The following is a 25702-nucleotide window of genomic DNA, read 5'->3' as shown; positions in this document are numbered from 1 at the left end:
GTGAATGAATAACGTATCATAAATAAATAAATGTTCTTCCTTAAAATTCAGAGGCTCATAAGTATACATACCCCTATGTTGAATTCCCATAGAGGCAGGCAGATTTTTATTTTTAAAGGCCAGTTATTTCATGGATCCAGGATACTATGCATCCTGATAAAGTTCCCTTGGCCTTTGGAATTAAAATAGCCCCACATCATCACATATCCTTCACAATACCTAGAGATTGGCATGGTTTTATTTCAGTTAGCCTAATAGCTGGTTTGATTTGCATTGAGAGATGATCTTATGGAAAGTACCTCATTTGTGAGATATGGTGAAGGCTATGTGATGATGTGGGGGTATTTCCTAAAAGCCCCATGGGCCAAGGGGACTTTATCAGGATGCAAACGCCACAGCTTCTCATTTCTCTTACTGGTCAAACCTCCGTCCATTCCTTCCTTTCTTGTGTCCTATTCCGTCCTCCAAATCAAAATGTGAAGGAAAAGAACTTACTGGGGGTCAGTGTGTGTGTGTTTGTCACACACAGTGTGTGGTGGACCTGATGTGTGGACAGGGAGAGATGTATGTGAAATAGAACATGATGATTATGGTGTTTGAGATAATATAGCATTTGTGTTAAAACAAATAAATGTAATGTAAACGTACATAAACACCATCATAGCACCGGATATACAATATTATTTCATCTGCGATAATCATGTCTTTCATTTGTCTTTGTTTCAAAATAAAGGCCATTTGTAGTTTGTGTGTCATTTGTATGAATTAGAGATGAGATAGACTGTTGACTTTGCAGAGCTTTTCTAATTGGTTACCAACAATGTATATAAAAAATAAAATGACTGACAACTAGCCTCTCCATGGTCTTCAACACGTGCTATGTTAATGCTGCTGGTCTTTGCAGTTTCCCTGTTTGCCACTAGGGGCACTCATAAGCACTCTGGCATGCCTTTGCAGTTTCCCTGTTTGCCACTAGGGACACTCTTCAGCACTCTCTACACTGGCATGCCTTTGCAGTTTCCGTTTGCCACTAGGGGCACACTTCAACACTCTCTACACAGGCATGCCTTTGCAGTTTCCCTGTTTACCACTAGGGACACTCTTCAGCACTCTCTACACTGGCATGCCTTTGCAGTTTCCGTTTGCCACTAGGGGCACACTTCAACACTCTCTACACAGGCATGCCTTTACAGTTTGCAGTTCTCCCCTTAGATATTAAAAAGCTAGATACTGCATTGGGCTCCAGAACATCTGTATATCACCTCCATTATGGTGGGGGCAACAATCACTGGAGGCCAATAGAGAAACAGGTGTCTCTGATTGCCGGCAAGTGTTGTTCATAGACAGTAAGGTGTTGGCCCACAGCAATATGGCGACCTTGGTCACGTCTGCCACCTAATATAACTCAACGACAATGCAGCATCTAGCTTTCTAATGTCTATGGTTCTCCCCTAGAGGCGCTCTTAAAGATAATAAATACTTTATTTATCCCGAGGGACATTTTGTTTCACAACAGTACACACCACCAGGACAATGAAATAAGAATAAATAAAATATCAGATTTACATAATGACAGAGTGGAGAGCTTTTAGAGTCCGATGGCTGCTGTTAAAAATACCTTTTATGTCTCTGAGTGGAACTGTTGGGGTAGATCAGCCTGCCACTGAAGGAGCACTTCAGCTCAACAACCTTGTCTCAGTGGATGAGAGGGTACAGGCAAAGTCCTTTTAGGCAAGTCCCTCCACTCCGTGGCCATATTGCAACATGTTTTGGGCACTTGTCGGGCATCCATTTCGGGTACAACTGCACTTGCACAATGCTTCACGAATCAGGACACACCAACCTCGCTCCAGCTGCGAGATCACAACACGATTGGCACGATGTATTCACATCAACTTTTGGCGGCGGAAGGGGAGGAATATGTGTAGACGACTGCCATGTTTGTGTTACGGACTAACCCCGTACATGTCAGAATCCAGGTCTCACTCTTCCTCTCTTGGTCTTCCCTCTAAATTAATGTAAGTGTATGTAGGGCATTCATTTCCTCTATGTATCTTGTGTTTCTGCATGGAATGTTAATGTGTTTTGAGGAGGTGTGCATGCATGTAAGTGAAAGAGGCAAATATTTTCTTATATGTTGAAACATATTGAAAAATACATGGAAATATATGTATTTAACAGATGGAAATATATTTATTTAACAAAGATGTTCTTATACTGGAATGTGTTCAAGCTGCATATATTTGATTGTTATTTTTCTGTATTGCAAGGTTTACATAGTGGTTATTGCTAGAGAATTGAGATGGTTGCCAAAGTGTTGCTAAGGCACATGTGGTGTTTGCTATGCCAAATAAAGTGGTTGCTATGCTGGTTGCTAGGGTAATCATCTTGGTTGCTATGGATGTTGATAGACAGAGTTTAATGAAGTGTTTCTATTCCATTTGCGCCAATGTCAGCTTTGGCTGCATAAAACACACTACCGGTAATCAAACTGTTTTCACCTCAGCAATCATTTGTCATATTTATTCTTTAGACATTTTCCACCAGCAGTCAAAAACAGTGATTTGCCGAAATCAAGCTGAAATGAGGGCAGTGTTGGCACCGCAGAAACTCACCACCTCTTATCTTGATGCCAGTAGAAAACAAAAAAATCTTCTGAGTAAGTTTCCATGTGTCACCCGCCCTCGTTTTATCTTCCACATCCAACAGTCTTCTCAAAAATGTGCCCGGTGTTCTCCTATTTCTCTCTCCATCAACACCAGATTCACATGACACAAAATTATATTCACGTCTCAAAACATGTCCATAGTGAAGTCCAATAGGAGAAAATCACACAGCATTGAATCATCTGGCTTCCATTTCTGGATCACATTTCTGTGTGAGTGCTTCAAAAAGCAGGTTGACAGTTTAGATTTATGTGTGAGCTTCTACTAGCAGGTTTATAATTTAAGATTTCTGTGTGAGTGCTTCAACAAGCAGATTTATAGTTTAAATGTCTGTGTGAGTGCAAGCTCAAGTTCTGCAATGCTAACTTTCCAAGTCGGCTCCAACCACTGAGCACCACGCTCAAGTTCATGACATAGCACTTGTGGAAACAAGAAATGGTGAAATAAAACAGAAACTCCTGAAAAATCTGTCCTGTTAATGTTCACTACGACCAAGATCAGAGCAGATCCTTAGCATTGATCCCGGTCCTTGGTCCTGGACTAACTGGACAAGAACTTTTGACCCCACAGTGATAACAAATTATTCAGACATCACATCAAACAAATCAAGCCTCCTCTGATTACAGACCCCCAACTGTGATGTGGTCACAGACCCTCAACTCTGATCTGGTTATAGAACTCTGACTCTGATCTGGTAGGGACAGCTGCTACCATCTGATGGGTCGTCTTATGAACAATTCAACTGAAAATAGAGCCACTGGAAAGGCTGAATTTCTATTTTTGTGTTTTCTTTTTCATTATTTAGTTATTTTCTTAGTTTGTGTTGGTATGTTGCTATAAGGCATTTGAGGTTCAAGTGTAGGTCAGTTTAAATAAAAGATCCCCACTGATGCATTGAAGTGTTCGTTTCATATGTTTGTCATCAAACAAACAAACAGAAAAAAAACAACAAAGGAAACTCAAGTTCTTTCTCCACAGAGAAAATACAGAAAGGGGAGGGACTAGGGGAAATGCTGGAAGATATTTGGTCAAAAGTCCAGCCATTCAGACATGTAGATGCAGTTTGACGGCGAGATTTCTCCTCCCTCGTGACAATCATCAAACACCTGGAAAACAACAGAAAATTAACCCTTTGAGATTTTTTATTTTTTTTCATTCCAGAATTATACCGTTGAGATCAAGAATTGACCTGTCGCTATAAGCGCCACCCTTAGAACGCTAATGAGCCAATGACAGTCCAGCCTCAACGGGACTCGGACATCAGCTCGGACAACTCCATAGGAAACAACAGGGTGGAGGCATAAAATGACAAATTAATGGTTATTTATGGAGTTTATTAACTCAAAAAACCCTGACGGATAACCATGGTCAAACGTTTTACATGGGGGACGTGTAATACTGATGGCCGGTACCCCGAGAGGCTAGAAAACGGGGTATATTTTCATCAACAGTAGCCTACTGTAGCCTACAGGACGTCTCTCGCGTTTGCAAAAGCTCGACGTAATGTAGCCTACTAAGCCAACAACGTGGGCACAGGTTCCCTATTAAATCCCAAGATGAAAATGCTCATTAACCAACTACTATATTCTTACTACATCAAATATTAACGTAACCTAACATATCTTAGTATCAATCCTCCACTAGCTAGCTAGCATTAACGTCAGTGGTTTTTGCACGGTGATTTACACGGCTACTCGCCACAACTGCTTGTCACCTTGTATGTATTCTAAAGTTTTGAATACACCCCTCCATAGCATAATTAAGTCCCATCTGGAAGGATTATTGGTGCTTCACTCCCCTCCCTGAAGGACATTTACACCTCCCACCTCACCCGCAAGGCGACCACAATTGTGAGTGATGCAAGTCACCCCGCTCACAATTTGTTTGATCTACTGCCCTCTGGGAAGAGGTACAGAAGCCTGCGCTCCCGCACCACCAGACTCACCAACAGCTTCATACACCAGGCTGTTAGGATGCTGAACTCTCTCCCCCCTCCACCCTCAGCTACATAACATCCTGGACTTTGGACCCACAATGGCCCACACTTGCACACTTTGCAACTTGTTGTTGTTGTCCTGTTGTCCTGAAAACACTTCTGAACACACTTCTGCTGCTCTTACATAACTTGCACCACTATGCCACTTGCATACTTAGGTCAAACAGAACTACCTCAGCCATTTATTGGCCTGACTTTTGCACTATTATATTGACTGTCTACTGTATGCACAATTGCACAATCTCAACCCAAATTTTGCTGCTCTTATTTCCAGTGGTGGACATTACTTGAGTACATTTACTCAATTACTGTACTTAAGTCGCTTTTTCGTGTATCTGCTTTACTTGAGTATTTCAATTTTGTTAACCTTTTTACTTTTACTCCAGTACATTTCGAGGCTAAATATCTTACTTTTTACTCCACTACATTTTGTGACAGCTGAAGTAGGCCTACAGCTGAAGTTCCTTTTGGAAAAAAAAAAAAACATTTACATGGGTTTGTGTGTATATTTTCTATTAAGCGAGCTAGGCTTTAAATAATGGTGTTGCCTAACCTATGTTATTGTCATATGCACTATTTACTGTAGGCTACCTTGTTGACCCCTTTTCACAATATTGATGTTACCATAACTAGCCTCTTGACGCCATCAAGCAAATGATAGTGTCAGATTGTCTATCATTGTCTATCAAACACAAAAGGGAACATCTTGATTTGGTCCGAAAGTGTAAAGCATTCAACAAAGAAAAATGTGGTTACTTTGAAGTATCTAAGATAAGATATCACATTAGTTTGTTTTTAGTTATTTCTACATACAACAAGTATTAGCTGATTTTGTCCTTGAATGGAGGAGAAAGGCTCAATGAAGGCCTATGTCTGTGCCGAATCATTTCAACAATGCAATTGTATTAGGCATAATACATTTCAGGACTTTTACTTTTGATACTTAAGTACATTTGAAGGCAAGTACTCTTATACTTCCACTCAAGTGGAAATGTAAAAGGAGGACTTTTACTTTTACTGGAGTAACATTTGACCATGTGTATCTCTACTTTCACTCAAGTACAGGATTTGTGTACTTCGTCCACCACTGCTTATTTCTTCATTGTATGTGCCTTTCCTATTTACTTTTTTTTAATATTGTTTACTTGAATGTTATGTTTGTCTGTGGACTTAATTGGTAAAATATGTCTTGTCTCCACCGTTGGATAGTGGGAAACGTAATTTCGATCTCTTTGTATGTCTTTGTATGTCTTTGTAGGCCTATTGTTTTTAGTTAGGTGGTCCATGAAGTTTTCTCTTTATTTCTAATACTTTCAAATAAAAAAAAAAATAAAAAAAATGTATATATATATATATATATATATATATATATATATATATTAGTGCTGTCAATTGATTAAAAAAAATAATCTAATTATTTACATACTCTGTGATTAATTAATCTAAACTAATCGCATATATGATTTTTGCTGTGAAAGTATTTAAAATATTTAAACTCAAATGAATCATTGAATAATCAGCATTAGTGACATTAAAGTTCAAAAACTCTTTTATTATTATTTTAATAATGGCCATAATAATCTATGATATGACCTAATATGCTGAGGAAATAAATTCAAAAGTGCTTTGGGAAGTTTTTTTTATCACATACATTGCAGAGGACTTTATTTTAATCAACACTTTATTTTTATCAACAGCATCAAGCCGTTTTTGAAAAGTAAATGTTCCAATCAATGATCTAGGCAGCACATTTTCTTCTCTCTCCTTCATTTTACAGTCTAATGGTTATTGACTACAACGGCTCGGTCAAAGGTCATACAGAATCGATTAATCTGCGTTATTTTTTTTAATCAGTTATTTTTTTCTCAAATTAATCAGTTATTTTGACAGCCCTATATATATAGGCAGGGCGTCTTGACAAGGCCGTGGGCTGGATGATGGGGTTATATCACACACACGCACACACACACACACAAACCCACTCACACACAGACACACACACACACGTACCGGACAGAGTCCACAGGGCGTCTTGACGAGGCCGGTGGGCTGGGTGATGGGGTTACATCACACACACACACACAAACCCACTCACACACACACACACACACGTACCGGACAGAGTCCGCAGGGCGTCTTGACGAGGCCGGTGGGCTGGATGATGGGGTTACATCACACACACAAACCCACACACACACAAACCCACACACACACACACACACACACACACGTACCGGACAGAGTCCGCAGGGGGTCTTGACGAGGCCGGTGGGCTGGATGATGGGGTTACATCACACACACAAACCCACTCACACACAAACCCACTCACACACAGACACACACACACACACACGTACCGGACAGAGTCCGCAGGGTGTCTTGACGAGGCCGGTGGGCTGGATGATGGGGTTACATCACACACACACACACAAACCCACACACACACACACACACGTACCGGACAGAGTCCGCAGGGCGTCTTGACGAGGCCGGTGGGCTGGATGATGGGGTTGACTCCGCGGTAGAGCTTCATCTGGCCGTCCACGCTTCCCACGGTGCCCTCCTTGGCGGCGATGATGGTCATCTCCACCTTCCCGTCGAAGATCAGCGTGTTCAGGATCGTCTCAATGTCCTCCATGGACAGGTCCACCTGAGGAGAGAAGGAGAGGAGAGGAGAGGAGAGCAGAAGAGAAGAGAAGAGGAGAGGAGAAGAGAGGAAAGGAGAGAAGAGAGGAAAGGAGAGGAGAGGAGAGGAGAGGAGGAGAGGAGAGGAGAGGAGAGGAGAGGAGAGGAGAGGAGAAGAGGGTTTCAATGTGTGGAATGACCGTTCATATCAACGTGTTCAAGACTGGCTCAATGTCCTCCATCAGAAGGGAGAGACAAGAGTCAATGTGTGGAATGACCGGGACACAAAAGAAGAAAACTATGATGTGATACCTGTATCTCAAGTACCTCAATACAGACCCTGAAACGATACCACCGAAAACCTCAGGAAAAGAGAACGTGAGGGACCCGATTTATTTTGGCCTTTTTCCCGCACTGACCAAATCACATTGTAATATTGGCGGCATAATAGATATTTACTAAAACGATGAATGTTGTTATCACTTACGTTGCTCCCACACAGCCATACAGTACTTTGGATTCACTGTAGTTCAAACAGTCATCCAAAAAGGAAATCTTATCTTTCTTTAAGATTGGGTATTGTCACACTTGTGTGTGAGTGTGTGTTCATGTGAGTCTGTGTGCGTGCGTGTGAGAGCATGCGTGTTTGTGTGAGTGAGTGTGAGTGTGTGTTAGTGTGTGTGTTAATGTGTGAGTGTGTTAATGTGCGAGTTTGTGTGTGTGTGTTAGTATGCAAGTGTGTAATCTGGCCTTGTTGATGCCCAGCTTTTAGATGTACTTCTAGTGTGTGTGTGTGTGTGTGTGTGTGTGTGTGTGTGTGTGTGTGTGTGTGTTCTTGCCTTGCTGATGCCCAGCTCTGAGATGTACTTCCAGACCTCGTGGGACGTGGCGAAGGAGCTGTTCCTCTGGACCATCGGAGACTGCTTACTGTCTCTAGCCGCTTCCGCCTAAACACACACACACACACACACACACACACACACACACACACATTATACCTATAACCCGACTCAGGGAGAGAAGGATATTGCAAGAAATGCATCACTCACTTGCACACACACAGTCAGTCAGTCAGTCAGTCAGTCAGACAGACACACACACCTTGATCTGCAGGTGTGTGTGTGTGTGTGTGTGTGTGTGTGTGTGTGTGTGTGTGTGTGTGTTTGTCCTTCTCACCTTGCTCTGCAGGAACTTGAAGCATTGTTGGTTCAGCACCTCCACAAACTCTGACTCAAAGTCCTGGTCACTGTACCAGGCCCCACCCGTCACCGAACGGTCCGGCTGCAGGTTATACAGCATGTACACCTTCTTCTTTGAGGCCTGCCACACCCACACACACACACACAGGTTATATACAGCATGTACACCTTCTTCTTGGAGGCCTGCCCCACACACACCCACACGTTATATACAGCATGTACACACACACACACACACACACACACACACCTTCTTGGAGGCCTGCCCCACACACCCACACAATCAGCTGTATTAACTTACAGCGACAGATTTGACAGCCTTGATGAGCTTCTTGCTCTCCAGGTTCTTGAGGATCTTGTTGATCTCGGTGAGAGGGAGGTTGCTCTTGAACCGGATGTCTCTGCTCCAGATGCCTGGCACCGAGGACCGTGAACATAACGATATGATTAGAGTGTTACTAACGGTACATAAAAATACGAGTAAAACGTTACTAATAGAACATCCCAAATGTGACTCAACATACACATTAACTCTCAAGGGTTGTGTGTGTGTGTGTGTAGTATCCACAAAACCAAAAAGTAAGCATTTGACGAATTGGGTATGTGCAGTAAAACAAACATAGCATAACAATATGATTAGAGTGTTACTAACGGTACATAAAACTACGAGTAGAACGTTACTAATAGAACATCACAACACACTGTTAACTAATGCTAACTAATTGCTGTAAGTCGCCTTGGATAAAAGGTGTCTGCCAAATGAATTTGACATGACTGTCTATTAGGCCCAACATTTTCCTGCATTTTTTTTTAGGACCAATGTTTTTATGCCTCCAGACCCCAAATGTGACGCAACATACACATTGACTCTCAAGAGTTGTGTGTGTGTGTGTGTGTGTGTAGTAGCCACAAAACAAAAAAGTAAGCATTTGACGAATTGGGTATGTGCAGAAAATCAAACACAAACAAACAAACAAATAGGTTTAGCAACCTTTGTTTCCGGCATCTTCTATGACCTGGTAGACCAGCTTCTCCTGGTTATCTGAGCCCTTCATCTTGCTGTAGAGAGAGGACATCAGCCATTAGGTAGTGGGGCCAGGCTCATAAGAGTCAACCTTCCATTATTTATCCGCTTTATCCCCCATGTATTTTAACATTTTCCCATTTTAATAATTTCCTGTAAATTCTTGAATTAAAGTATCTATCTATCTATCTATCTATATACCCCACATTTCAACACTCCGTCTCAAACATAAGTCCAAAGCCCAACGTGACATGCATGGCTGTAATAGATGGTTGGCTCTAGACCTGAGGATTATTTGTTGGGTCTAGACCTGAGGGTTGTGTGTTGGCTTTAGATCTGAGAATAATATTTTTTCTCACCTTGTCGACTGGTTGTCTTTCATTCTATAGAGGAGACCGTTACTGTTCCTCAGGAGGTCCAGCTGACCCTGTAAACATATAAACACACAGACACACACACACACACACATATATAGCAATATGATTACCTCTAGCACGTCAGAAATCGGATCAGATCAAAGTCATACTAATGTATCTATCAGCTTTGAATCACATGACATGTGTGGCTGCTACAGAATACCTTGGAAACCAGCAGACAGGATGCAATCAGAATCAGTAGAAGCAATGTTAAGATAAACGAACACAACACTGAACACGTTCGGCCTTTCTGCTCAACATGGACATCTAGGCACTTAGTCTAGTATGACCTACTTATCAGGACATTGCCATGGCTTTTAAAGTTAACCTAAACTAAACGTGTAAGGATCCTTACCACCGACAGCAGCCTGTTGATGGCCATGGCCCGCTGCTGAGGCTCCACGTGCGGCATGTCATTCTGGATCACCAGGTCTGTAATTCCGTGCGGGAACTGTGCACACAACTCCTTAATCCTTATGAACAACAATAGGATACAGGACATACGATACAGATAAGTATATATCAAGAAGTATATAACAGAAGTATTTTTCAATGGGTCCAAAAGACACATGACTCAACGCGTAATGGGGCATAAAAACATCTCTTCTCCCCGTGAATATTGAGCGATTTCTACCTAAAAACACCTGACTGCATCTTGGCAAACGAGCTAGCATTACATCAACGTAAAGCGTTTGGCAATACGTCCATAATTCACTCAACTCACAAACTCTACGGATGATAGTCATTCAAAACACGATATTGTTGGATATGTGCCCTTGCAAACACGTCTACGTTCAGAAAATGTTTAGCTAACTGGTTGGCTAGCCTTAGCCTGACTTGTGGCAAGCTATCTAAACAATTCGGCCGTAAGTGATATCTGACCTGTTCTCAATGTCCACTGGATCCGTAGATTCCTTTTTCACCTTCACATCCGCCATAGCTGGTAACGTTATGCTTTGGTAAAATCACATCAAAGACTATTTATTCTTGAAAGCCGTCAAGCGTCTGCGGTTCACCCATAAACGACACTGAATGAAAATTTCTGTCAACCATCAACATTTCAGCATGGCTAGTTGGGTCCTTCACGTACGAGTGACGTAGTGGCTAAGCTTTTAGAAGCCAATGGACAGCCTAATCAAAACGTTTTAGGCGATTATTATTATGATATTATCCCTCCTTCTAATTCATTTTGTGAAGGAACGATATGGATGGAGGAATTAAGGAGAGACAGATATATGAGGTTGTGGCAGAGCCTGTTTACGGAGAGCTTATGGGTTGTTGATCAGTATTGATGTCGTCAGAAAATATACTGTCCACATTAAATAACTTTGGTAATCTACGAGGATTAAACTTCACTTCTTGCTATAGACGGACACGCAGTCTCAGCTCTGCTTTTATTTATACTTCCTAAATCAAGCAGTAGTGTGAAACTAGTGACAGTAAAGAAAATTCCAATATGGCCGCCATTCGCGAATCATTCAAAATAAAAGTCAGAACATATTCATTGCTTTTTCAATGAAAAAGTAATGAATATGTTTAAAGATTATTCATTTAAAACTGTATTGTGTTACCAAAGGGAAAGTAAATTTAGAAAATAATTAAATAAGACATTTAAATCGAAAATACACATTAGAATGCTATTTTTTTTTCTACACCAATATAATTAAACTGTGTGGCTGTGAAAACAATAAGTGTGTACCGAGTCACATACTAAGCCTCACATTGACATACACTGTTGAACTTCAAATTGTGTGGCTGTGAAAACAATAAGTTGTGCATATGTAAAAGTGGGGTGAAATGAAATCCTTATAACATGTACTTTTAGAATAGATGTTTATACCAAATTTGCCTTTGTGAGTACCAGGCCATACTAAGTGTGTACCGAGTCATATACTATAGGCCTGTCATTGGCACACTGTTGAACTTCAAATTGTGTCAATATATGCACAACTTATTGTTTTCACAGCCACGCACACACATTTCTGCTGAATAGGATGCCTGACGAGTGCCCAAAAAGCATTGTCATATGGCCACCGAGTGGAGGGACTTGCCTAAAAGGACTTTGATCCTACTCAGCAGAAATGCGCGGGCGCAAGGCTTCACGACACCAATCTTGCTCCAGCGGCGAGTTCACAACACATGATTGGCAAGATGTCTTCACAACACACCATATGATTGGCTCAATGTATTCACATCACACCACATGATTGGCTCAATGTATTCACATGTCGACGTTTTGCTGAGGGAGGGGTGGGATATGTGTAGACAACGGCCATATTGGCATTACAAAATAACCCCATGCATTTATATGGAGGATTTTTTGAGTGCTGTGTCTCCTCATTAGAAAGTCTCTGGCCTTGCGTACGCGAATAGGATGCCCGATGAGTGCCCAAAAGCGTTTCAATATGGCCGCCGAGTGGAGGGACTTGCCTAAAAGGACTTTGGCGAACTTCAGAGGTCTATAATCCCATGCATTTCTATGGAGGATTATTTGAGTGCTGTGTCTCCTCATTAGAAAGTCTCTGGTAACTCTCCGTTGGCTTGTGAGTTGGAAAAAACAAACTTCGATCAGGCCAATCACATCGTGTATAGAGTTGGTGGGCGGGCTTAACATAAAGATGACAGAGTTGTGACAGTTCTGTGTGAATTCCCTGCTAGAGACTTTCTAATGAGGAGACACGGCACTAAAAAAAATCCTCCATAGAAATGCATGGGGTTAGTTTGTAACGTTGTCTACACATATCCCACCCTTCCCTCAGCAAAACGTCGACATGTGAATACATTGAGCCAATCATGTGGTGTGATGTGAATACATTGAGCCAATCATATGGTGTGTTGTGAAGACATCTTGCCAATCATTTGTTGTGAACTTGCCGCTGGAACAAGATTGGTGTCGTGAAGCCTTGCGCACACGCATTTCTGCTGAATAGGATGCCCAATGAGTGCCCAAAAAGCGTTGCTATATGGCCGCCGAGTGGAGGGACTTGCCTAAAAGGACTTTGCTGCTACTTAGTATAAGTATGCTCTTTTGATCCCGTGAGGGAAATTTGGTCTCTGCATTTATCCCAATCCGTGAATTAGTGAAACACACATAGCACAGTGTACACACAGTGAGGTGAAGGACACACTAATACTGGCACAGTGACCTGCCTGCAACAACAGCAGCGCTCGGGGAGCAGTGAGGGGTTAGGTGCCTTGCTCAGAAGAAGAAGAAAAGGAAGAATTTGTATAGCACCTTTTGGATCAATATTAAGTGAGATTTCAGCTAAGTTTGAATGAATTCAAGGGAAGACACTGACTTTGACTTATCTCCCTCAATTTCTGTCACAGAGAAATGCCTTTCATCTCATGAATACATATTTTGTCAAGCTATGTATTATGATCACTTATAACTTGATTGTGGTTCATTTTTCAGTAAACACAGACATTAAATAAAATGGCATGAAAAAACAGCTTGACTATATATATGTGTGTGTGTGTATGTGTGTGTAATAGGGCCTAGGCTACTCCATCGTCGTTAACGCGGAGATAGCTTTACAGGCCTATTCTGGTTCCAGCTACACTTTTCAATTTCACATAAAGTGTGAAGAAACAGAGCTTTTCAGAAAGCATAACGCATTAAACACTGGGTAGCCTATGCGATTACAGCCAAAGCATCCAGTCATCAAGGAGTTATTGTCATAGCTGAACCGTAGCCTGCAGATTTTCAGTCCAAACTGTTAACCCAGGCTACTACCAGGGTGGAGGTCAGCAGTAAAGTAGCCTACTTTGTCCACTGATTTGTTGACTTTGTGGTAAGGAAATACTTAACATTGTAATTTGTAAGTGCGTAGGCTATTGTGCGTGGCTTGAACGACTGAACAGACATGGCGTGTGTGTTTCACATCGTCAGAACAGATGTTGTTTCAAAGCAAGTTGTCAACGCAAGAGAACGTATTGTGTCCTGTACAAGTTCCTAAAGATTATTTCTTTCGCCGAAGATGGTTGTTTAGTGGACACCGTATCATTTCCTTATTTATATGCATGCAAAATGCAAATGTTATACAAGATGAATAGGGATTCCTAGACACACACACCGACTTGTGCGTTTGACTCCTTTTTGTAAAGAGTATATAACCAGATATTAAAGTTCGGGATGTTCGGTCTTGAGAAAAGGATGGGTTTGTTAGAATAAATGTGTTTTTAGTGTCATAATTTCGTTTCACTGCTTTCGATTTGAACAAAATGCAAGAGCAGAAAACACAATCGAGTGCCTCGCGGAAGAGAGCCATGGAGAGCTTAAGGGACTGAGTCTAAAACGTTCTCATGGTGAGTTTAAGTCCAACCCACTTCACGGATAATTCACTCTGAACTACTGTGTTCATAACGAATCATACTACAATGGCAGAAGTTGCTCCAGCTGCACCAATCGAGGCTGTACCGGCGAAAGCCCCGAAGAAGAAGGCAGCACCCAGGCCGAAGAAAACTGGCCCGAGCGTAGGCGAGCTCGTCGTGAAGGCCATTGCTGCGTCTAAAGAGAAGAAAGGCGTCTCCCTTGCAGCGCTCAAGAAGGCTTTGGCGACTGGTGGATATGATGTGGAAAAGAACAAGGCCAGAGTCAAGCTTGCCATCAAGAGTTTGGTAACGAAGGGAACTCTGGTCCAGACCAAAGGAACCGGCGCATCCGGCTCGTTCAAGCTGAACAAGGCGAAGGCAGAACCAAAGAAGAAGGCAGCACCCAAAACCAAGAAGCTAGCGGCGAAAAAAACTGCTACGGCAAAGAAGCCCAAGAAGGCAGCGGCGAAGAAACCTGCAGCAACCAAGAAGTCCCCGAAGAAAGCAGTCAAGAAGCCGGCTGCGCCAAAACCCAAAAAGGCAACGAAGAGCCCAAAGAAGGCCAAGAAGCCCGCGGCACTCAAGAAAGCAACGAAGAGCCCTAAGAAAGTCAAGGCAGTGAAACCCAAGGCAGCTAAGTCTAAAGCTGCCAAACCCAAAAAGGCTGCTGCACCCAAGAAGAAGTAAACGTCTCGCAAATTCTTCCGGCCAGCATCATCACGGTGTACTAAAAGGCTCTTTTAAGAGCCACCAAATCTTTTTTGATGCATCTATTCCAAGATCACTTTGTGTTGTATATGTAACTCATCAGCGTCTGAAGCCATTTACTTTACCACTATTTATAATACTAAAGATCTTTATGTATCGAGTCTATTGCATGATTTCTGCTCGACGTTAAGACGCCAATTGCACTTTCTTACATTCTAACATCAAACATGTTACAAAGTATCCGACATTTTACCACATGACTTCACCGTATTTAATAAGGCTAATTGCATTGTCACTATGTTCGCAAAACTAACAGAAAAGCCGCCAAATGAAGCGTGGCCCTAATACTAATCGTTATGGCTACTTAATTTTTTTATCTCTGGAAACTTCGATGTAATTTATATTCCAATATTTCGGCGTTTCGACGTTCGACGTGCTGCAGGCGCCAAATAGAAATCACAGTGAGGGTGCACAGCTACACGTTGATTGGCTCTCAGCATTTTCACCTCAGCCACTGAGACACCGATTATCAGCGTGCTGGTGTGCTATAATATAGGAGCCCTGGTCTCTGAGCTCACGTCAATAACAAAGACAATCATCTTTTTAACTAAAATGAGTAGCAGAGGCAAAACTGGAGGCAAGGCTAGGGCCAAGGCCAAGACTCGGTCATCTAGGGCTGGACTTCAGTTCCCAGTGGGTCGTGTGCACAGGTTGCTGCGTAAAGGCAACTATGCCGAGCGCGTCGGCGCTGGTGCACCGGTCTATTTGGCTGTTGTGTTTGAGTATTTGACAGCTGAGATTCTGGAGTTGGCCGGGAACGCTGCTCGTGATAACAAGAAGACTCGTATCATTCCTCGTCATCTGCAGCTGGCTGTCCGTAACGACGAGGAGTTGAAAAAACTGCTCGGCAAAGTGACCATCGCTCAGGGAGGTGTGCTGCCTAACATCCAGGCTGTGCTACTGCCCAAGAAGACTGAGAAGTCGAAGTAAACTGCCCCTTGTCTGAAGTCAGCGGAACAAAGGCTCTTTTAAGAGCCACCCAATATCTATTTCTCCATATTTTTGTAGCCTATGATAACACGTCATATTTAGTGCCCCACATATTCGGGCGCAAACACACATTAATTCCCAATCCCCTTTAGAAAAGGATAGACAAAAACAATCAGTCACTTAGCCAATAGTTACCTGGTTGTTAATATGATCTTTTTTATTTGTCACCACCATTGTTCAGGGGCCGTAGACTGCATGATGTACCATAGCTCATGTAATCGCATTATCCCAATGATAAAAGCATATTAGGCCTGTGGAAGGGTGCGATTTCTTGTTTACAAACACATAGATAGATAGATACTTTATTGATCCCCAAGGGGAAATTCAAGATATCTGAAATTGTAAATCTAGTGCATATGGGCCTACCCACTACATACCGCTCCCTTGATGGTTTGAAAAATTGATTTGTAGACTACACCAAAGTCCTTTAAGGCAAGTCCCTCCACTCGGCGGCCATATAGCAACCCTGATAGCACAGGGGCGTTGAATCCGCGTTGAATCAACCTCCGCCGCTTCAAACAAACGTGGATTCAACGCCCCTTTGCTATCTGGGAACGCTTTTTGGGCACTCGTCGGGAATCCTATTCAGCAGAAATGCGCGTGCGCAAGGCTTCACGACACCAATCTTGCTCCAGCGGCGAGTTCACAACACATGATTGGGAAGATGTCTTCACAACACACCATATGATTGGCTCAATATATACACATAACACCACATGATCGGCTCAATGTATTCGCATGTCGACGTTTTGCGAGGAAGGGGTGGGATATGTGTAGACAACGGCCATATTGACGTTACAAACTAACCCCATGCATTTCTATGGAAGATTTTTGAGTGATGTGTCTCCTCTTTACAAAGTCTCTGACTACACCTATCGGAGCCTGATAAAAATATTAATTTAAAAGGAAAGTGGTCAGACCGATTTAGAAGCTTTTCATTTGAAATCGTAAATTTAGCGGGTAGGCCTACAAACTAGGCTACTTGGTATGATGTATGTTTGCATTCGCTGGCCATTAAGTAACCATTATGTGTCGACGATGGCATATTTAAGAGCAAACTATTTGTTTTATTTACATCGAAATGTACAGCGAAAGGCTTTTCTAAAAAAACATTCTATAGGGTTGGGCTTGCATTTTGAATTTCAGGCGCCAGGCGGAAGGAATCAGAAAGTCCAATCAGCGGAAACCAACACCCTGACGTAGGCCTACTCGTGGGGGCAGGGTCAGACATAATGCCTTAAGTTTCCCTTAACCCTCATATTCTCACACATTTCATACTGAAGAGATGGCCAGAACCAAGCAGACAGCCCGTAAATCCACCGGAGGCAAGGCTCCGCGGAAGCAGCTCGCCACCAAGGCTGCGCGTAAAAGCGCACCAGCGACCGGTGGCGTGAAGAAGCCTCACCGTTACAGGCCTGGAACCGTGGCTCTGAGAGAGATCCGTCGTTACCAGAAGTCCACTGAGCTGCTGATCCGCAAGCTGCCCTTCCAGCGTCTGGTCAGGGAAATTGCTCAGGACTTCAAGACCGACCTGCGCTTCCAGAGTTCCGCTGTCATGGCTCTTCAGGAGGCTAGCGAGGCTTACCTGGTCGGTCTGTTCGAGGACACAAACCTTTGCGCCATCCACGCCAAGAGAGTTACTATCATGCCTAAAGACATCCAGCTGGCTCGTCGTATCCGTGGAGAACGTGCCTAAATGAATCGAAATCAGGAATAGAAATGACCAAAGGCTCTTTTAAGAGCCACTCAAATGTATACATGAAAAGCCTACTTCCAGTTATTTGATCTAGTAAGCGTCCTACCAGTAAATCTAGAATGTACGTTGGGGTATTTGACGGTGAAAATGCTAACAGCGTGGGTGCTCTCTGAGCTTGCTCAATGTAATTGTTCGAACGGTAGGGCCTATACAAAACGATGTAATTTTCCGGTGTATATTTTGGACAACTGCTCAGTGACATGTCGGCCTATCTTACATTTCAGATTTTCCAATATACCCTTCTAACAGCACCGCTCTGCTCGTAAGATTTGAATAGCCTATATGTGTTGTAGTTTCAATTTTATCCTGAGTCATGATTGGAATGTCAATTTTCTCCGCTAAGAAAATAATTGCACATGAAAAAAATGCAAAAAACATGACCTAATGCATAACGCGACTAACACCGTAGAAAAGGCTGAGGCTATTCACTTTAGTTGCAGTCCATGTAATCAAGCCAGACCCGCTAGGGTGCGTTTCTTAGGCTCTGATCTTGGCTTGACTTTACAAACTCTAATTTTTGAAAGATGTGGTCTGCTCTGTGTTGTTGCTGGCTCGGTTGGTTAACAAAGCCACACATTTTGCAAATAAAAGATTCTTAGACCTTACCTACACTATTTATTCTGCGCAATCTACTCTTTACATTAGAATCAACTTTATTGTTATGTCACGTGGGTGAATGTAGTGCATTCATGTTTACATTGAAATTTCTTTTCAAAGAGAATATGGGTGGCTCTTAAAAGAGCCTTTAGACTGGAATGAGCTGTTAATTCGGCTCTACTTGGAGCTGGTGTACTTCGTAACGGCCTTGGTTCCCTCGGAGACGGCGTGCTTGGCCAGCTCACCGGGCAGAAGCAGACGCACTGCGGTCTGGATCTCCCTGGAGGTGATGGTGGACCTCTTGTTGTAGTGAGCCAAGCGGGAGGCCTCACCTCCAATGCGCTCGAAAATGTCGTTCACGAACGAGTTCATGATACCCATCGCCTTGGACGAGATTCCGGTGTCGGGGTGGACCTGTTTCAAGACTTTGTACACGTAGATGGCATAGCTCTCCTTCCTGGACTTTCTGCGCTTCTTCCCTCCCTTCCCCGTCGTTTTAGTTACGGCTTTCTTTGAGCCCTTCTTGGGCGCTGGCTTCGCTGGTTCAGGCATCTTCTAAAGATATGGCAAGTTGAGGGGTTGTTCGCTCTATTTATATCAACTTGTATGGAAATTATTTCCCGTGTCGCAGTCACACCCCTTAACATCAAAAAGCGAAGTAGGATTGGTTAACTTTTAAACTGACAACCCACCCACAACTCTTCTCCTCGTTGTTTGTTTTCAAGTTCCCGCATTTTTTCCCCTCGACCAAGAACATAGTGCCCACTATGTGCACTATTGAATCTGACCTTTTAAAATAGGCATTTTGGGTCATTCCAACTCAGAATGTTTATGAATGTGAATTGCCTATGCCAAATACACTTTAACTAACTTGTAAATAACAATAATTGATAACTAATAAGTACTAATAACTATAACAATAATGAAAAGAAGTGTTGATTTTACTTTAACTTCTATAAGTTTGGATTTTGGGAGAAAATTCAGCCTTTTTTAGATCAGAAGGTGTAGACAAAAACAATGATTAAAAGGATGCCAGCTAGGCTTAGGAAAAGATTTGAGACAAAAAAAGCTAACATTGAATCAAAGCGCCAACAATGGGTGCAACACCTGGGTTTAGGAACCTGACTAACGAGGGGTCTCTGGGACGATCAGTTTCAAATTCCCTCTTAGATATTTATTTTGCAACACGCAGAACTGGTTAATATTTCCTGCTGTAAGCAAATGGTTTGGAATTGCAGTTAGGACGTGCGACTGTTCTTTTGAATCATTGAATCACTATTATAGTTGTACAAAGTATCAATGTCGTTCCTACTTTCATTCGTAGTGAGGTCGGGGTGGGCGTTTTTTTGTGACGTAGGCTACTCGACTAAATGTCTGCGCAGTCTCCATTCACAAAAAGGAGGGACAGCGTTTAGTAGTTTTCACCAACGTCCTCTCTATAGGAACTAGTACGAGTTGTGAAACTTGTCTTTACATATTCGTCCAACTCCCAATCGTAAGAAGATATAACCATGTCTGGTAGAGGTAAAGGAGGCAAAGGCCTTGGAAAGGGCGGCGCAAAGCGTCACCGCAAGGTTCTCCGCGATAACATCCAGGGTATCACAAAGCCCGCTATCCGCCGCCTTGCTCGCCGTGGTGGTGTGAAGCGTATTTCTGGCCTTATCTACGAGGAAACTCGTGGGGTGTTGAAGGTTTTCCTGGAGAATGTGATCCGTGATGCCGTCACCTACACCGAGCACGCCAAGAGAAAGACCGTGACAGCCATGGACGTCGTTTATGCTCTGAAACGCCAGGGTCGTACTCTGTACGGGTTTGGTGGTTAAAGATCAGAACTCTCCCTTAACTTTGACCAAAAGGCTCTTTTAAGAGCCACCCAATTAATTTTAAAAGCTTTATGCCAAGGGTAATGCGAGTTATGAATTCAACTACTAACGCCCCATTTCCAAACAGTTTCCTGTTGGTAATATGTGCTAATTGCTATTTTGTGTTTTGACTTGGAAAAACACACTTGTGTTAGTTTTGATGTGTGTAAATAAACACCAATACTTGAAGTTTGGATCCCTGTATGTTTACAGAACTATGACAAAAGTATGACCTCAAACTGACAGTCTACCTTGTGCACACAGAAAGCAAAAGCCAGATGTACCTTGTGCACACAGAAAGCAAAAGCCAGATATGTTTTATTCATCAGTGTGTAGTTGGCACATTGTGTGCTCATTATGGCTTGTGTTTATTGTTTGATACAAAAACACAATTTTTACGAAGGTGTGAAGAGTTACAGTTTTTTTCTGATTGCTTAAGCACATTTTTTGTAACTATGGCTTTTTTTGCAAAACTACACACAAATGGCAAAACCTCTCACCCAATCAGCAAAACATTGTAGTTCTCTTGCAAAAGCTAACACACCTTGCTTAACTCTTCACACCTTCGTAAAAATGGTGTTTTCGTATCAAACAGTAAACACAAGCCATCACAATAGTAAGCACACAATGTGCCAACTACACACTGATGGTCTGAATAAAAAACATATCTGGCTTTTGCTTTCTCTGTGCACAAGGTAGACTATGTCAGTTTGAGGTCATACTTTTGTCATAGTTCTGTAAACATACAGGGATCCAAACTTCAAGTATTGGTATTTATTTACACACATCAAAACAAACACAAGTGTGTTTTTCCAAGTCAAAACACAAAATAGCAATTTCACTGAGACAAAACAAATCAGTCTACATCGGGTCGTCTCTCTCAAAATTCTGTCTACATCACATGCAATGTCCTAGTCCAAGGAACCGGGAAAAATATATTCTAGAATGACGTATCCAGGCCTGACATGACAATATCCCCACATGTAGACTGTTTTTTTGTCTGTAAAAGGGCTATTTCTTTCTCTTCTCACTCTTCCTGCTCACTCCATTGTACCCATTGTGCATTACCTGTGGCTTATTTATAGTGCTTAGGCTGATTGCAAAGTGAACTAATTATCTAAAACAGTTTTCACATGAGAAAGTGTGCCAGAGAGTAGTCAGCAAAATAGTGTAAATAATAGCCATTGTGCCTACAGTTATGCAAAGTGTGTGTTACAAAATTGCAAGATAATTTTCTGGGGGAGGACCCCCAAACCCCCCCTCCCACATATACGACAATAAGTGGGGGGCCCTTAATACATCTGGGCCCAGGGGCCCGAAAGTTCATAATCCATGAGTGTAGTATACTCTCTTCATCTTTCACTTCAGATAGAAATATATATTTTATTGCCACACAACAATGTCGGTGGTATTTTTTGTTAAAGGCATTTTTAACTCAATTCAGTGGAGAAGAAAGGAAATATACATTTAAAAATGATAAAAAGTTCAAATCCATTTGTGTTCACACCATTTTGGAGTATAGGGCCATGCAAATTCACTCTGGGATTATATTCAGTTGAGGTGTAGAGTAGACACAGCAACATATCAGCCTACACTGAACAAATAAAATCGCTGGATTTACTTGATTATTGTGTACATTGGTTGCACATAAATGAAATGTTTTAGAATAAGTCCAGCATTTCTAATTGATTCATGCTGTGTGATAACCCAATTTGATCAAGTAATCAACATAACATGTATTAAGCTTAGGCCTACATGAAATATTCATTTAATTTCAATGTGATTGCGTTACACTGGTGGCATGTACTGAGAAAGGCATTCATTAGTGTTGCAACATCAATGTTAAAGGATGATAACTTTGATATTTAAAACTTCAAGGTGAAGTCTTAAAATGAAACATGCTGAATATGTGGTGCCACAACCATGTTTTCCTTTTTTCCCCCAGTATAAATGCTTACCTATAATTCAATTAGAAAAAGTGGATTACTGAATTGGAATGACTATTTGAACAAAATAAGGATGTGTTTCAGCTAAAACTAGACTGTTTCATGTAATTGTAACACAATAAATTGGACAGCCCTGACGTTTCATTTTTTAAAGTGTGTGTTAATTTACCTCACTGGTTCAGTAGCAACACAACCAATATAAGACACATTTGGAAGGTTTTTTACAAATGTGTTTTAACAGTTGTGAACAACTGAAAATCAGTTGTGTGAGTGTAGTATACTCTCATTATCTTTCACTTCAGATAGAAATATATAATTTATTGCCACACAACAATGTCTGTGGTATTTTTTAAAGTGTGTGTTAATTTACCTCACTGGTTAGCCTATACGTAGGTGCTTCACATTGAACTTACATGATTCAGATGGATAAATGCATTGCTGTGTCAAAACATGTCAGTTCAATGTAATTACATTGTGTTTGAAAGACATGATATGAGTTTGTTTAATTTCATGTTTTGTGGTGACAAAGCCTCTTTTCCTTTTGTCCCCAATATATACGCTTACCTTGATTCAATCAGAAAAAAAGGATTACTCAATTGGAATGACTGTTTGAACACAATAAGGTTCTGTTTAATTCAATACTAGACTGTTTTATGTAATTGTAACATAATATGGCTTGATAAATTAGACAGCTCTGACTTTTCATTTTTTAAAGTTTAGTGTGGCCCTGTTTGAGGAAGAAGGAGAGAGAGCCCCATTGGAGGGGGATTCTGTCTGAGATTCTGCATAGTTGTATTATTCTGTCACTGCTGTTATTCTATTGCCGTAAGACACCTTTGGGGAAAGCATCTGCCAAATACATATCCAACAAAATTACATATAACCCAAATACTTTGTCTAAATTCTGTTATTTTACATATTCAAATTTTCCGTGGTCTTATTTTTTTCTACAGCTATATGACAAAAACATTCAAAGATGTCTCAGCCATCCCATCAACGCATGCTTTCACAAAGCAATACTATTTTAACAGCATAAGCCTGATACACAATGTTACCTTAACCCTAAATAGATTGCAGATTGTCTATTCATAGAACACAAGCCACATATCACCACATAACTTATATTTACCATTACTTGGTCGTGTGAGATATAGACTTATATGGTATGCATGCGTCTGGTGCAGGTATGTCAACTGTGTTTCACTGTGTCTAAAAAGCTCCCGTTTGTAAAGTACAGATTCACAAAAACTACATTGTCATTGGCTTTTACACGTTACTGAGGCTGATATCTTGATCTTTGGCACTTTTTTGTTGGGGTATTGCAGGGTTTTATTATAATTATGTGCATGTTTTCCTCGTAAAACTAAGACTGGCTGAGACCACTCCACCTAGACGCCCAAAGTTCTTAGTTCGTTGCAACAAGAATAAATAACAAACATGCGCACCCATATATTCATTATAAACTGTACGATGTGCTCTTTACAGCAGACATAGACTTGTTGGGAAATGTTGTATCGTTACTTATATTCGTTACAAAAAGTGAGGGGAGAAAACACAAGCGATATCTTCGCCACAGACATGCCCGCTCTGTCTGCGGAGTCTAAATGGTTCTCATGTTTGTTTTAAGACCAGCCCACCAGTTCTACCAGTCATTCATTCTAGGTTTCGTCTCGAGTAATCTGTGCGTAAAACCTAAACGATATAATGGCAGAAGCTGCTCCAACCCCCGCGGCAGCCCCAGCAAAGGCACCCAAGAAGAAGGCGCCCCGGCCCAAGAGAACTGGGCCAAGTGTGGGCGAGCTCGTCGTTAAGGCGATCTCTGCCTCCAAAGAGAGGAAAGGGGTTTCTCTGGCTGCACTGAAGAAGGCTTTGGCGGCTGGTGGATACGACGTGGAAAAGAACAACGCTCGTGTCAAGGTGACCATTAAGAGTCTTGTAACAAAGGGGACTCTGGTCCAGACCAAAGGGACCGGCGCATCTGGCTCTTTCAAGCTGAACAAGGCGAAGGCAGAGCCAAAGAAGGAGCCCGCAAAGAAGGCAGCACCTAAAGCCAAGAAGCCAGCCGCGAAGAAACCCGCAGCGGCAAAGAAACCCAAGAAGGCAGCAGCCAAGAAACCGACTGCCGCTAAAAAGTCTCCTAAGAAAGCAGCCAAGAAGCCCGTCACACCGAAAAAGGCAACGAAGAGCCCTAAGAAGGCCAAGAAGCCCGCTGCACCCAAGAAGGCAGCGAAGAGCCCCAAGAAAGCCAAGGCAGCGAAACCCAAAGCGGCCAAGCCTAAAGCTGCTAAGCCCAAAAAGGCTGCACCCAAGAAGAAGTAAATTTAACGTTTGCTCGCTTACATAACGGCTCTTTTAAGAGCCGCCCAAAAGTTCTTTGAATGCGTTTATTCCATCAGAATCTGCTGGTTAGCTACACATATTTCAATTATTGTAACCTGCACAACACGTGCCAGTGAGTGGTCCTTTTCCTAAAAAAAGTAGTTGCTTGCTTCCCATCATGATACAAAATATTCCAAATGTCGCAACACACAACCATAAGGCATAATACATTGTAACAGTAACAAATGTATCACAAAATACCCAAAAACCTTGCAACACACAACCACTTTAGCTTGTTATATTGTGCCAGTGAACACAGAGAGCTTAGATGTTTTACTGTGGTTAAATAAACCCTCTCGACACTTTCTTTTAGCTAAACAGGGATTTTTTGTGATCGCGCTGAAAGGAAAAATCTATACGGGCCAAATAGAACTCAAAATGATATCACACAGCGAACTACACGCTGATTGGCTATCAGCATTACGTTCTCAGCCAATGAGGAACTGACTTACCCCGCGGTGGTATGCTATATTAGACATGGCTAGTAAGGCATTACCATTCGTCCATTCAGACAAGCGCCAAACAAAGAAATCATGAGCGGTAGAGGTAAAACCGGTGGAAAGGCCAGAGCCAAGGCCAAGACTCGTTCATCCAGGGCTGGACTTCAGTTCCCCGTTGGCCGTGTGCACAGGCTGCTGCGTAAAGGCAACTATGCCCAGCGTGTCGGCGCTGGTGCACCGGTCTACTTGGCCGCTGTTCTAGAGTACCTGACAGCTGAGATCCTGGAGTTGGCCGGTAACGCTGCCCGTGACAACAAGAAGACGCGTATCATTCCCCGCCATCTGCAACTGGCTGTGCGTAACGACGAGGAGTTGAACAAGCTGCTCGGCGGAGTGACCATCGCTCAGGGTGGTGTGCTGCCTAACATCCAGGCCGTGCTGCTGCCCAAGAAGACTGAGAAGTCCAAGTAAACCTGCTCCCTCCGACTGAAAAAAAACAAAGGCTCTTTTAAGAGCCACCCAAATACTTTTAAAAGTGATTTCCAAATTGACTACTATGTAATCTGAAATGTCAAAATATTAGAAATAGGAGCCCTTTCAGTCAGGATTAATAACTGGCCACACTCATCCCTACCCTAAAATATCAACCACAAAGGTACTGTCTACTCCAGCAGATTTACAAAAGACAATTGTTAAATAATAAAAATATTTAACAAATTATGAG

General features: G+C 42.2%; 7 protein-coding genes across 7 annotated transcripts; 5 read left to right on the top strand and 2 right to left on the bottom strand.

Moving 5' to 3' along the window:
* Nucleotides 1-2492: 2492 nt before the first annotated feature.
* polr3f (polymerase (RNA) III (DNA directed) polypeptide F) lies at nucleotides 2493-10996 on the bottom strand. The gene is made up of 9 exons (XM_076283628.1): nucleotides 10809-10996; nucleotides 10282-10399; nucleotides 9870-9937; nucleotides 9478-9545; nucleotides 8788-8900; nucleotides 8464-8607; nucleotides 8127-8234; nucleotides 7121-7312; nucleotides 2493-3772 (listed from the first exon to the last, which is right to left on the bottom strand). The coding sequence occupies exons 1-9, from the start codon at nucleotides 10862-10864 to the stop codon at nucleotides 3695-3697; spliced, it is 945 nt and encodes a 314-aa protein (XP_076139743.1). The 5' UTR covers nucleotides 10865-10996; the 3' UTR covers nucleotides 2493-3694.
* A 3283-nt stretch (nucleotides 10997-14279) lies between these two features.
* On the top strand, nucleotides 14280-15108 carry LOC143127226 (histone H1-like). The gene has a single exon (XM_076288606.1). It carries the CDS (start codon nucleotides 14307-14309, stop codon nucleotides 14925-14927), a length of 621 nt encoding a protein of 206 aa, XP_076144721.1. The 5' UTR covers nucleotides 14280-14306; the 3' UTR covers nucleotides 14928-15108.
* Nucleotides 15109-15560: 452 nt separating this feature from the next.
* On the top strand, nucleotides 15561-25467 carry LOC143122726 (uncharacterized). The gene is made up of 3 exons (XM_076283545.1): nucleotides 15561-15934; nucleotides 16755-16760; nucleotides 25050-25467. Exons 1-3 carry the CDS (start codon nucleotides 15561-15563, stop codon nucleotides 25447-25449), a joined length of 780 nt encoding a protein of 259 aa, XP_076139660.1. The 3' UTR covers nucleotides 25450-25467.
* LOC143127150 (histone H3) lies at nucleotides 17284-17787 on the top strand. The gene has a single exon (XM_076288496.1). It carries the CDS (start codon nucleotides 17284-17286, stop codon nucleotides 17692-17694), a length of 411 nt encoding a protein of 136 aa, XP_076144611.1. The 3' UTR covers nucleotides 17695-17787.
* Nucleotides 17960-18903, bottom strand: LOC143127052 (histone H2B-like). Its single transcript, XM_076288388.1, has one exon. The coding sequence runs from the start codon at nucleotides 18901-18903 to the stop codon at nucleotides 18529-18531; it is 375 nt and encodes a 124-aa protein (XP_076144503.1). The 3' UTR covers nucleotides 17960-18528.
* Nucleotides 19846-20465, top strand: LOC143126925 (histone H4). Its single transcript, XM_076288300.1, has one exon. It carries the CDS (start codon nucleotides 19863-19865, stop codon nucleotides 20172-20174), a length of 312 nt encoding a protein of 103 aa, XP_076144415.1. The 5' UTR covers nucleotides 19846-19862; the 3' UTR covers nucleotides 20175-20465.
* Nucleotides 23864-24478, top strand: LOC143122729 (histone H1-like). Its single transcript, XM_076283559.1, has one exon. It carries the CDS (start codon nucleotides 23864-23866, stop codon nucleotides 24476-24478), a length of 615 nt encoding a protein of 204 aa, XP_076139674.1.
* Nucleotides 25468-25702: the final 235 nt, after the last annotated feature.

This window comes from Alosa pseudoharengus, unplaced genomic scaffold (genome assembly GCF_046254945.1).
Source record: "Alosa pseudoharengus isolate Yale_2024_CS ecotype anadromous, Long Island Sound unplaced genomic scaffold, YU_APseudo_1.1 YU_APseudo_1.1_scf_1, whole genome shotgun sequence".
Taxonomy (NCBI): Eukaryota; Metazoa; Chordata; class Actinopteri; order Clupeiformes; family Clupeidae; genus Alosa; species Alosa pseudoharengus.
The sequence above is the reverse complement of the archived record's forward strand: the minus strand, read 5'-3'. Positions and strand labels throughout refer to the sequence as shown.

What these genes read in the sequence shown, in the direction of transcription:
- polr3f (XM_076283628.1), bottom strand. Translation starts at nt 10,864, where the DNA reads ATGGCGGATGTGAAGGTGAAAAAGGAATCTACGGATCCAGTGGACATT. An exon ending in AGAAGATGCCGGAAACAAAG is followed by an intron (nt 8,901 to 9,477) that starts GTTGCTAAACCT and finishes CCTCGGTGCCAG; the next exon opens with GCATCTGGAGCAGAGACATC. An exon ending in CGCCCTGCGGACTCTGTCCG is followed by an intron (nt 3,773 to 7,120) that starts GTACGTGTGTGT and finishes GTTGTTTTCCAG; the next exon opens with GTGTTTGATGATTGTCACGA.
- LOC143127226 (XM_076288606.1), top strand. Translation starts at nt 14,307, where the DNA reads ATGGCAGAAGTTGCTCCAGCTGCACCAATCGAGGCTGTACCGGCGAAA.
- LOC143122726 (XM_076283545.1), top strand. Translation starts at nt 15,561, where the DNA reads ATGAGTAGCAGAGGCAAAACTGGAGGCAAGGCTAGGGCCAAGGCCAAG.
- LOC143127150 (XM_076288496.1), top strand. Translation starts at nt 17,284, where the DNA reads ATGGCCAGAACCAAGCAGACAGCCCGTAAATCCACCGGAGGCAAGGCT.
- LOC143127052 (XM_076288388.1), bottom strand. Translation starts at nt 18,903, where the DNA reads ATGCCTGAACCAGCGAAGCCAGCGCCCAAGAAGGGCTCAAAGAAAGCC.
- LOC143126925 (XM_076288300.1), top strand. Translation starts at nt 19,863, where the DNA reads ATGTCTGGTAGAGGTAAAGGAGGCAAAGGCCTTGGAAAGGGCGGCGCA.
- LOC143122729 (XM_076283559.1), top strand. Translation starts at nt 23,864, where the DNA reads ATGGCAGAAGCTGCTCCAACCCCCGCGGCAGCCCCAGCAAAGGCACCC.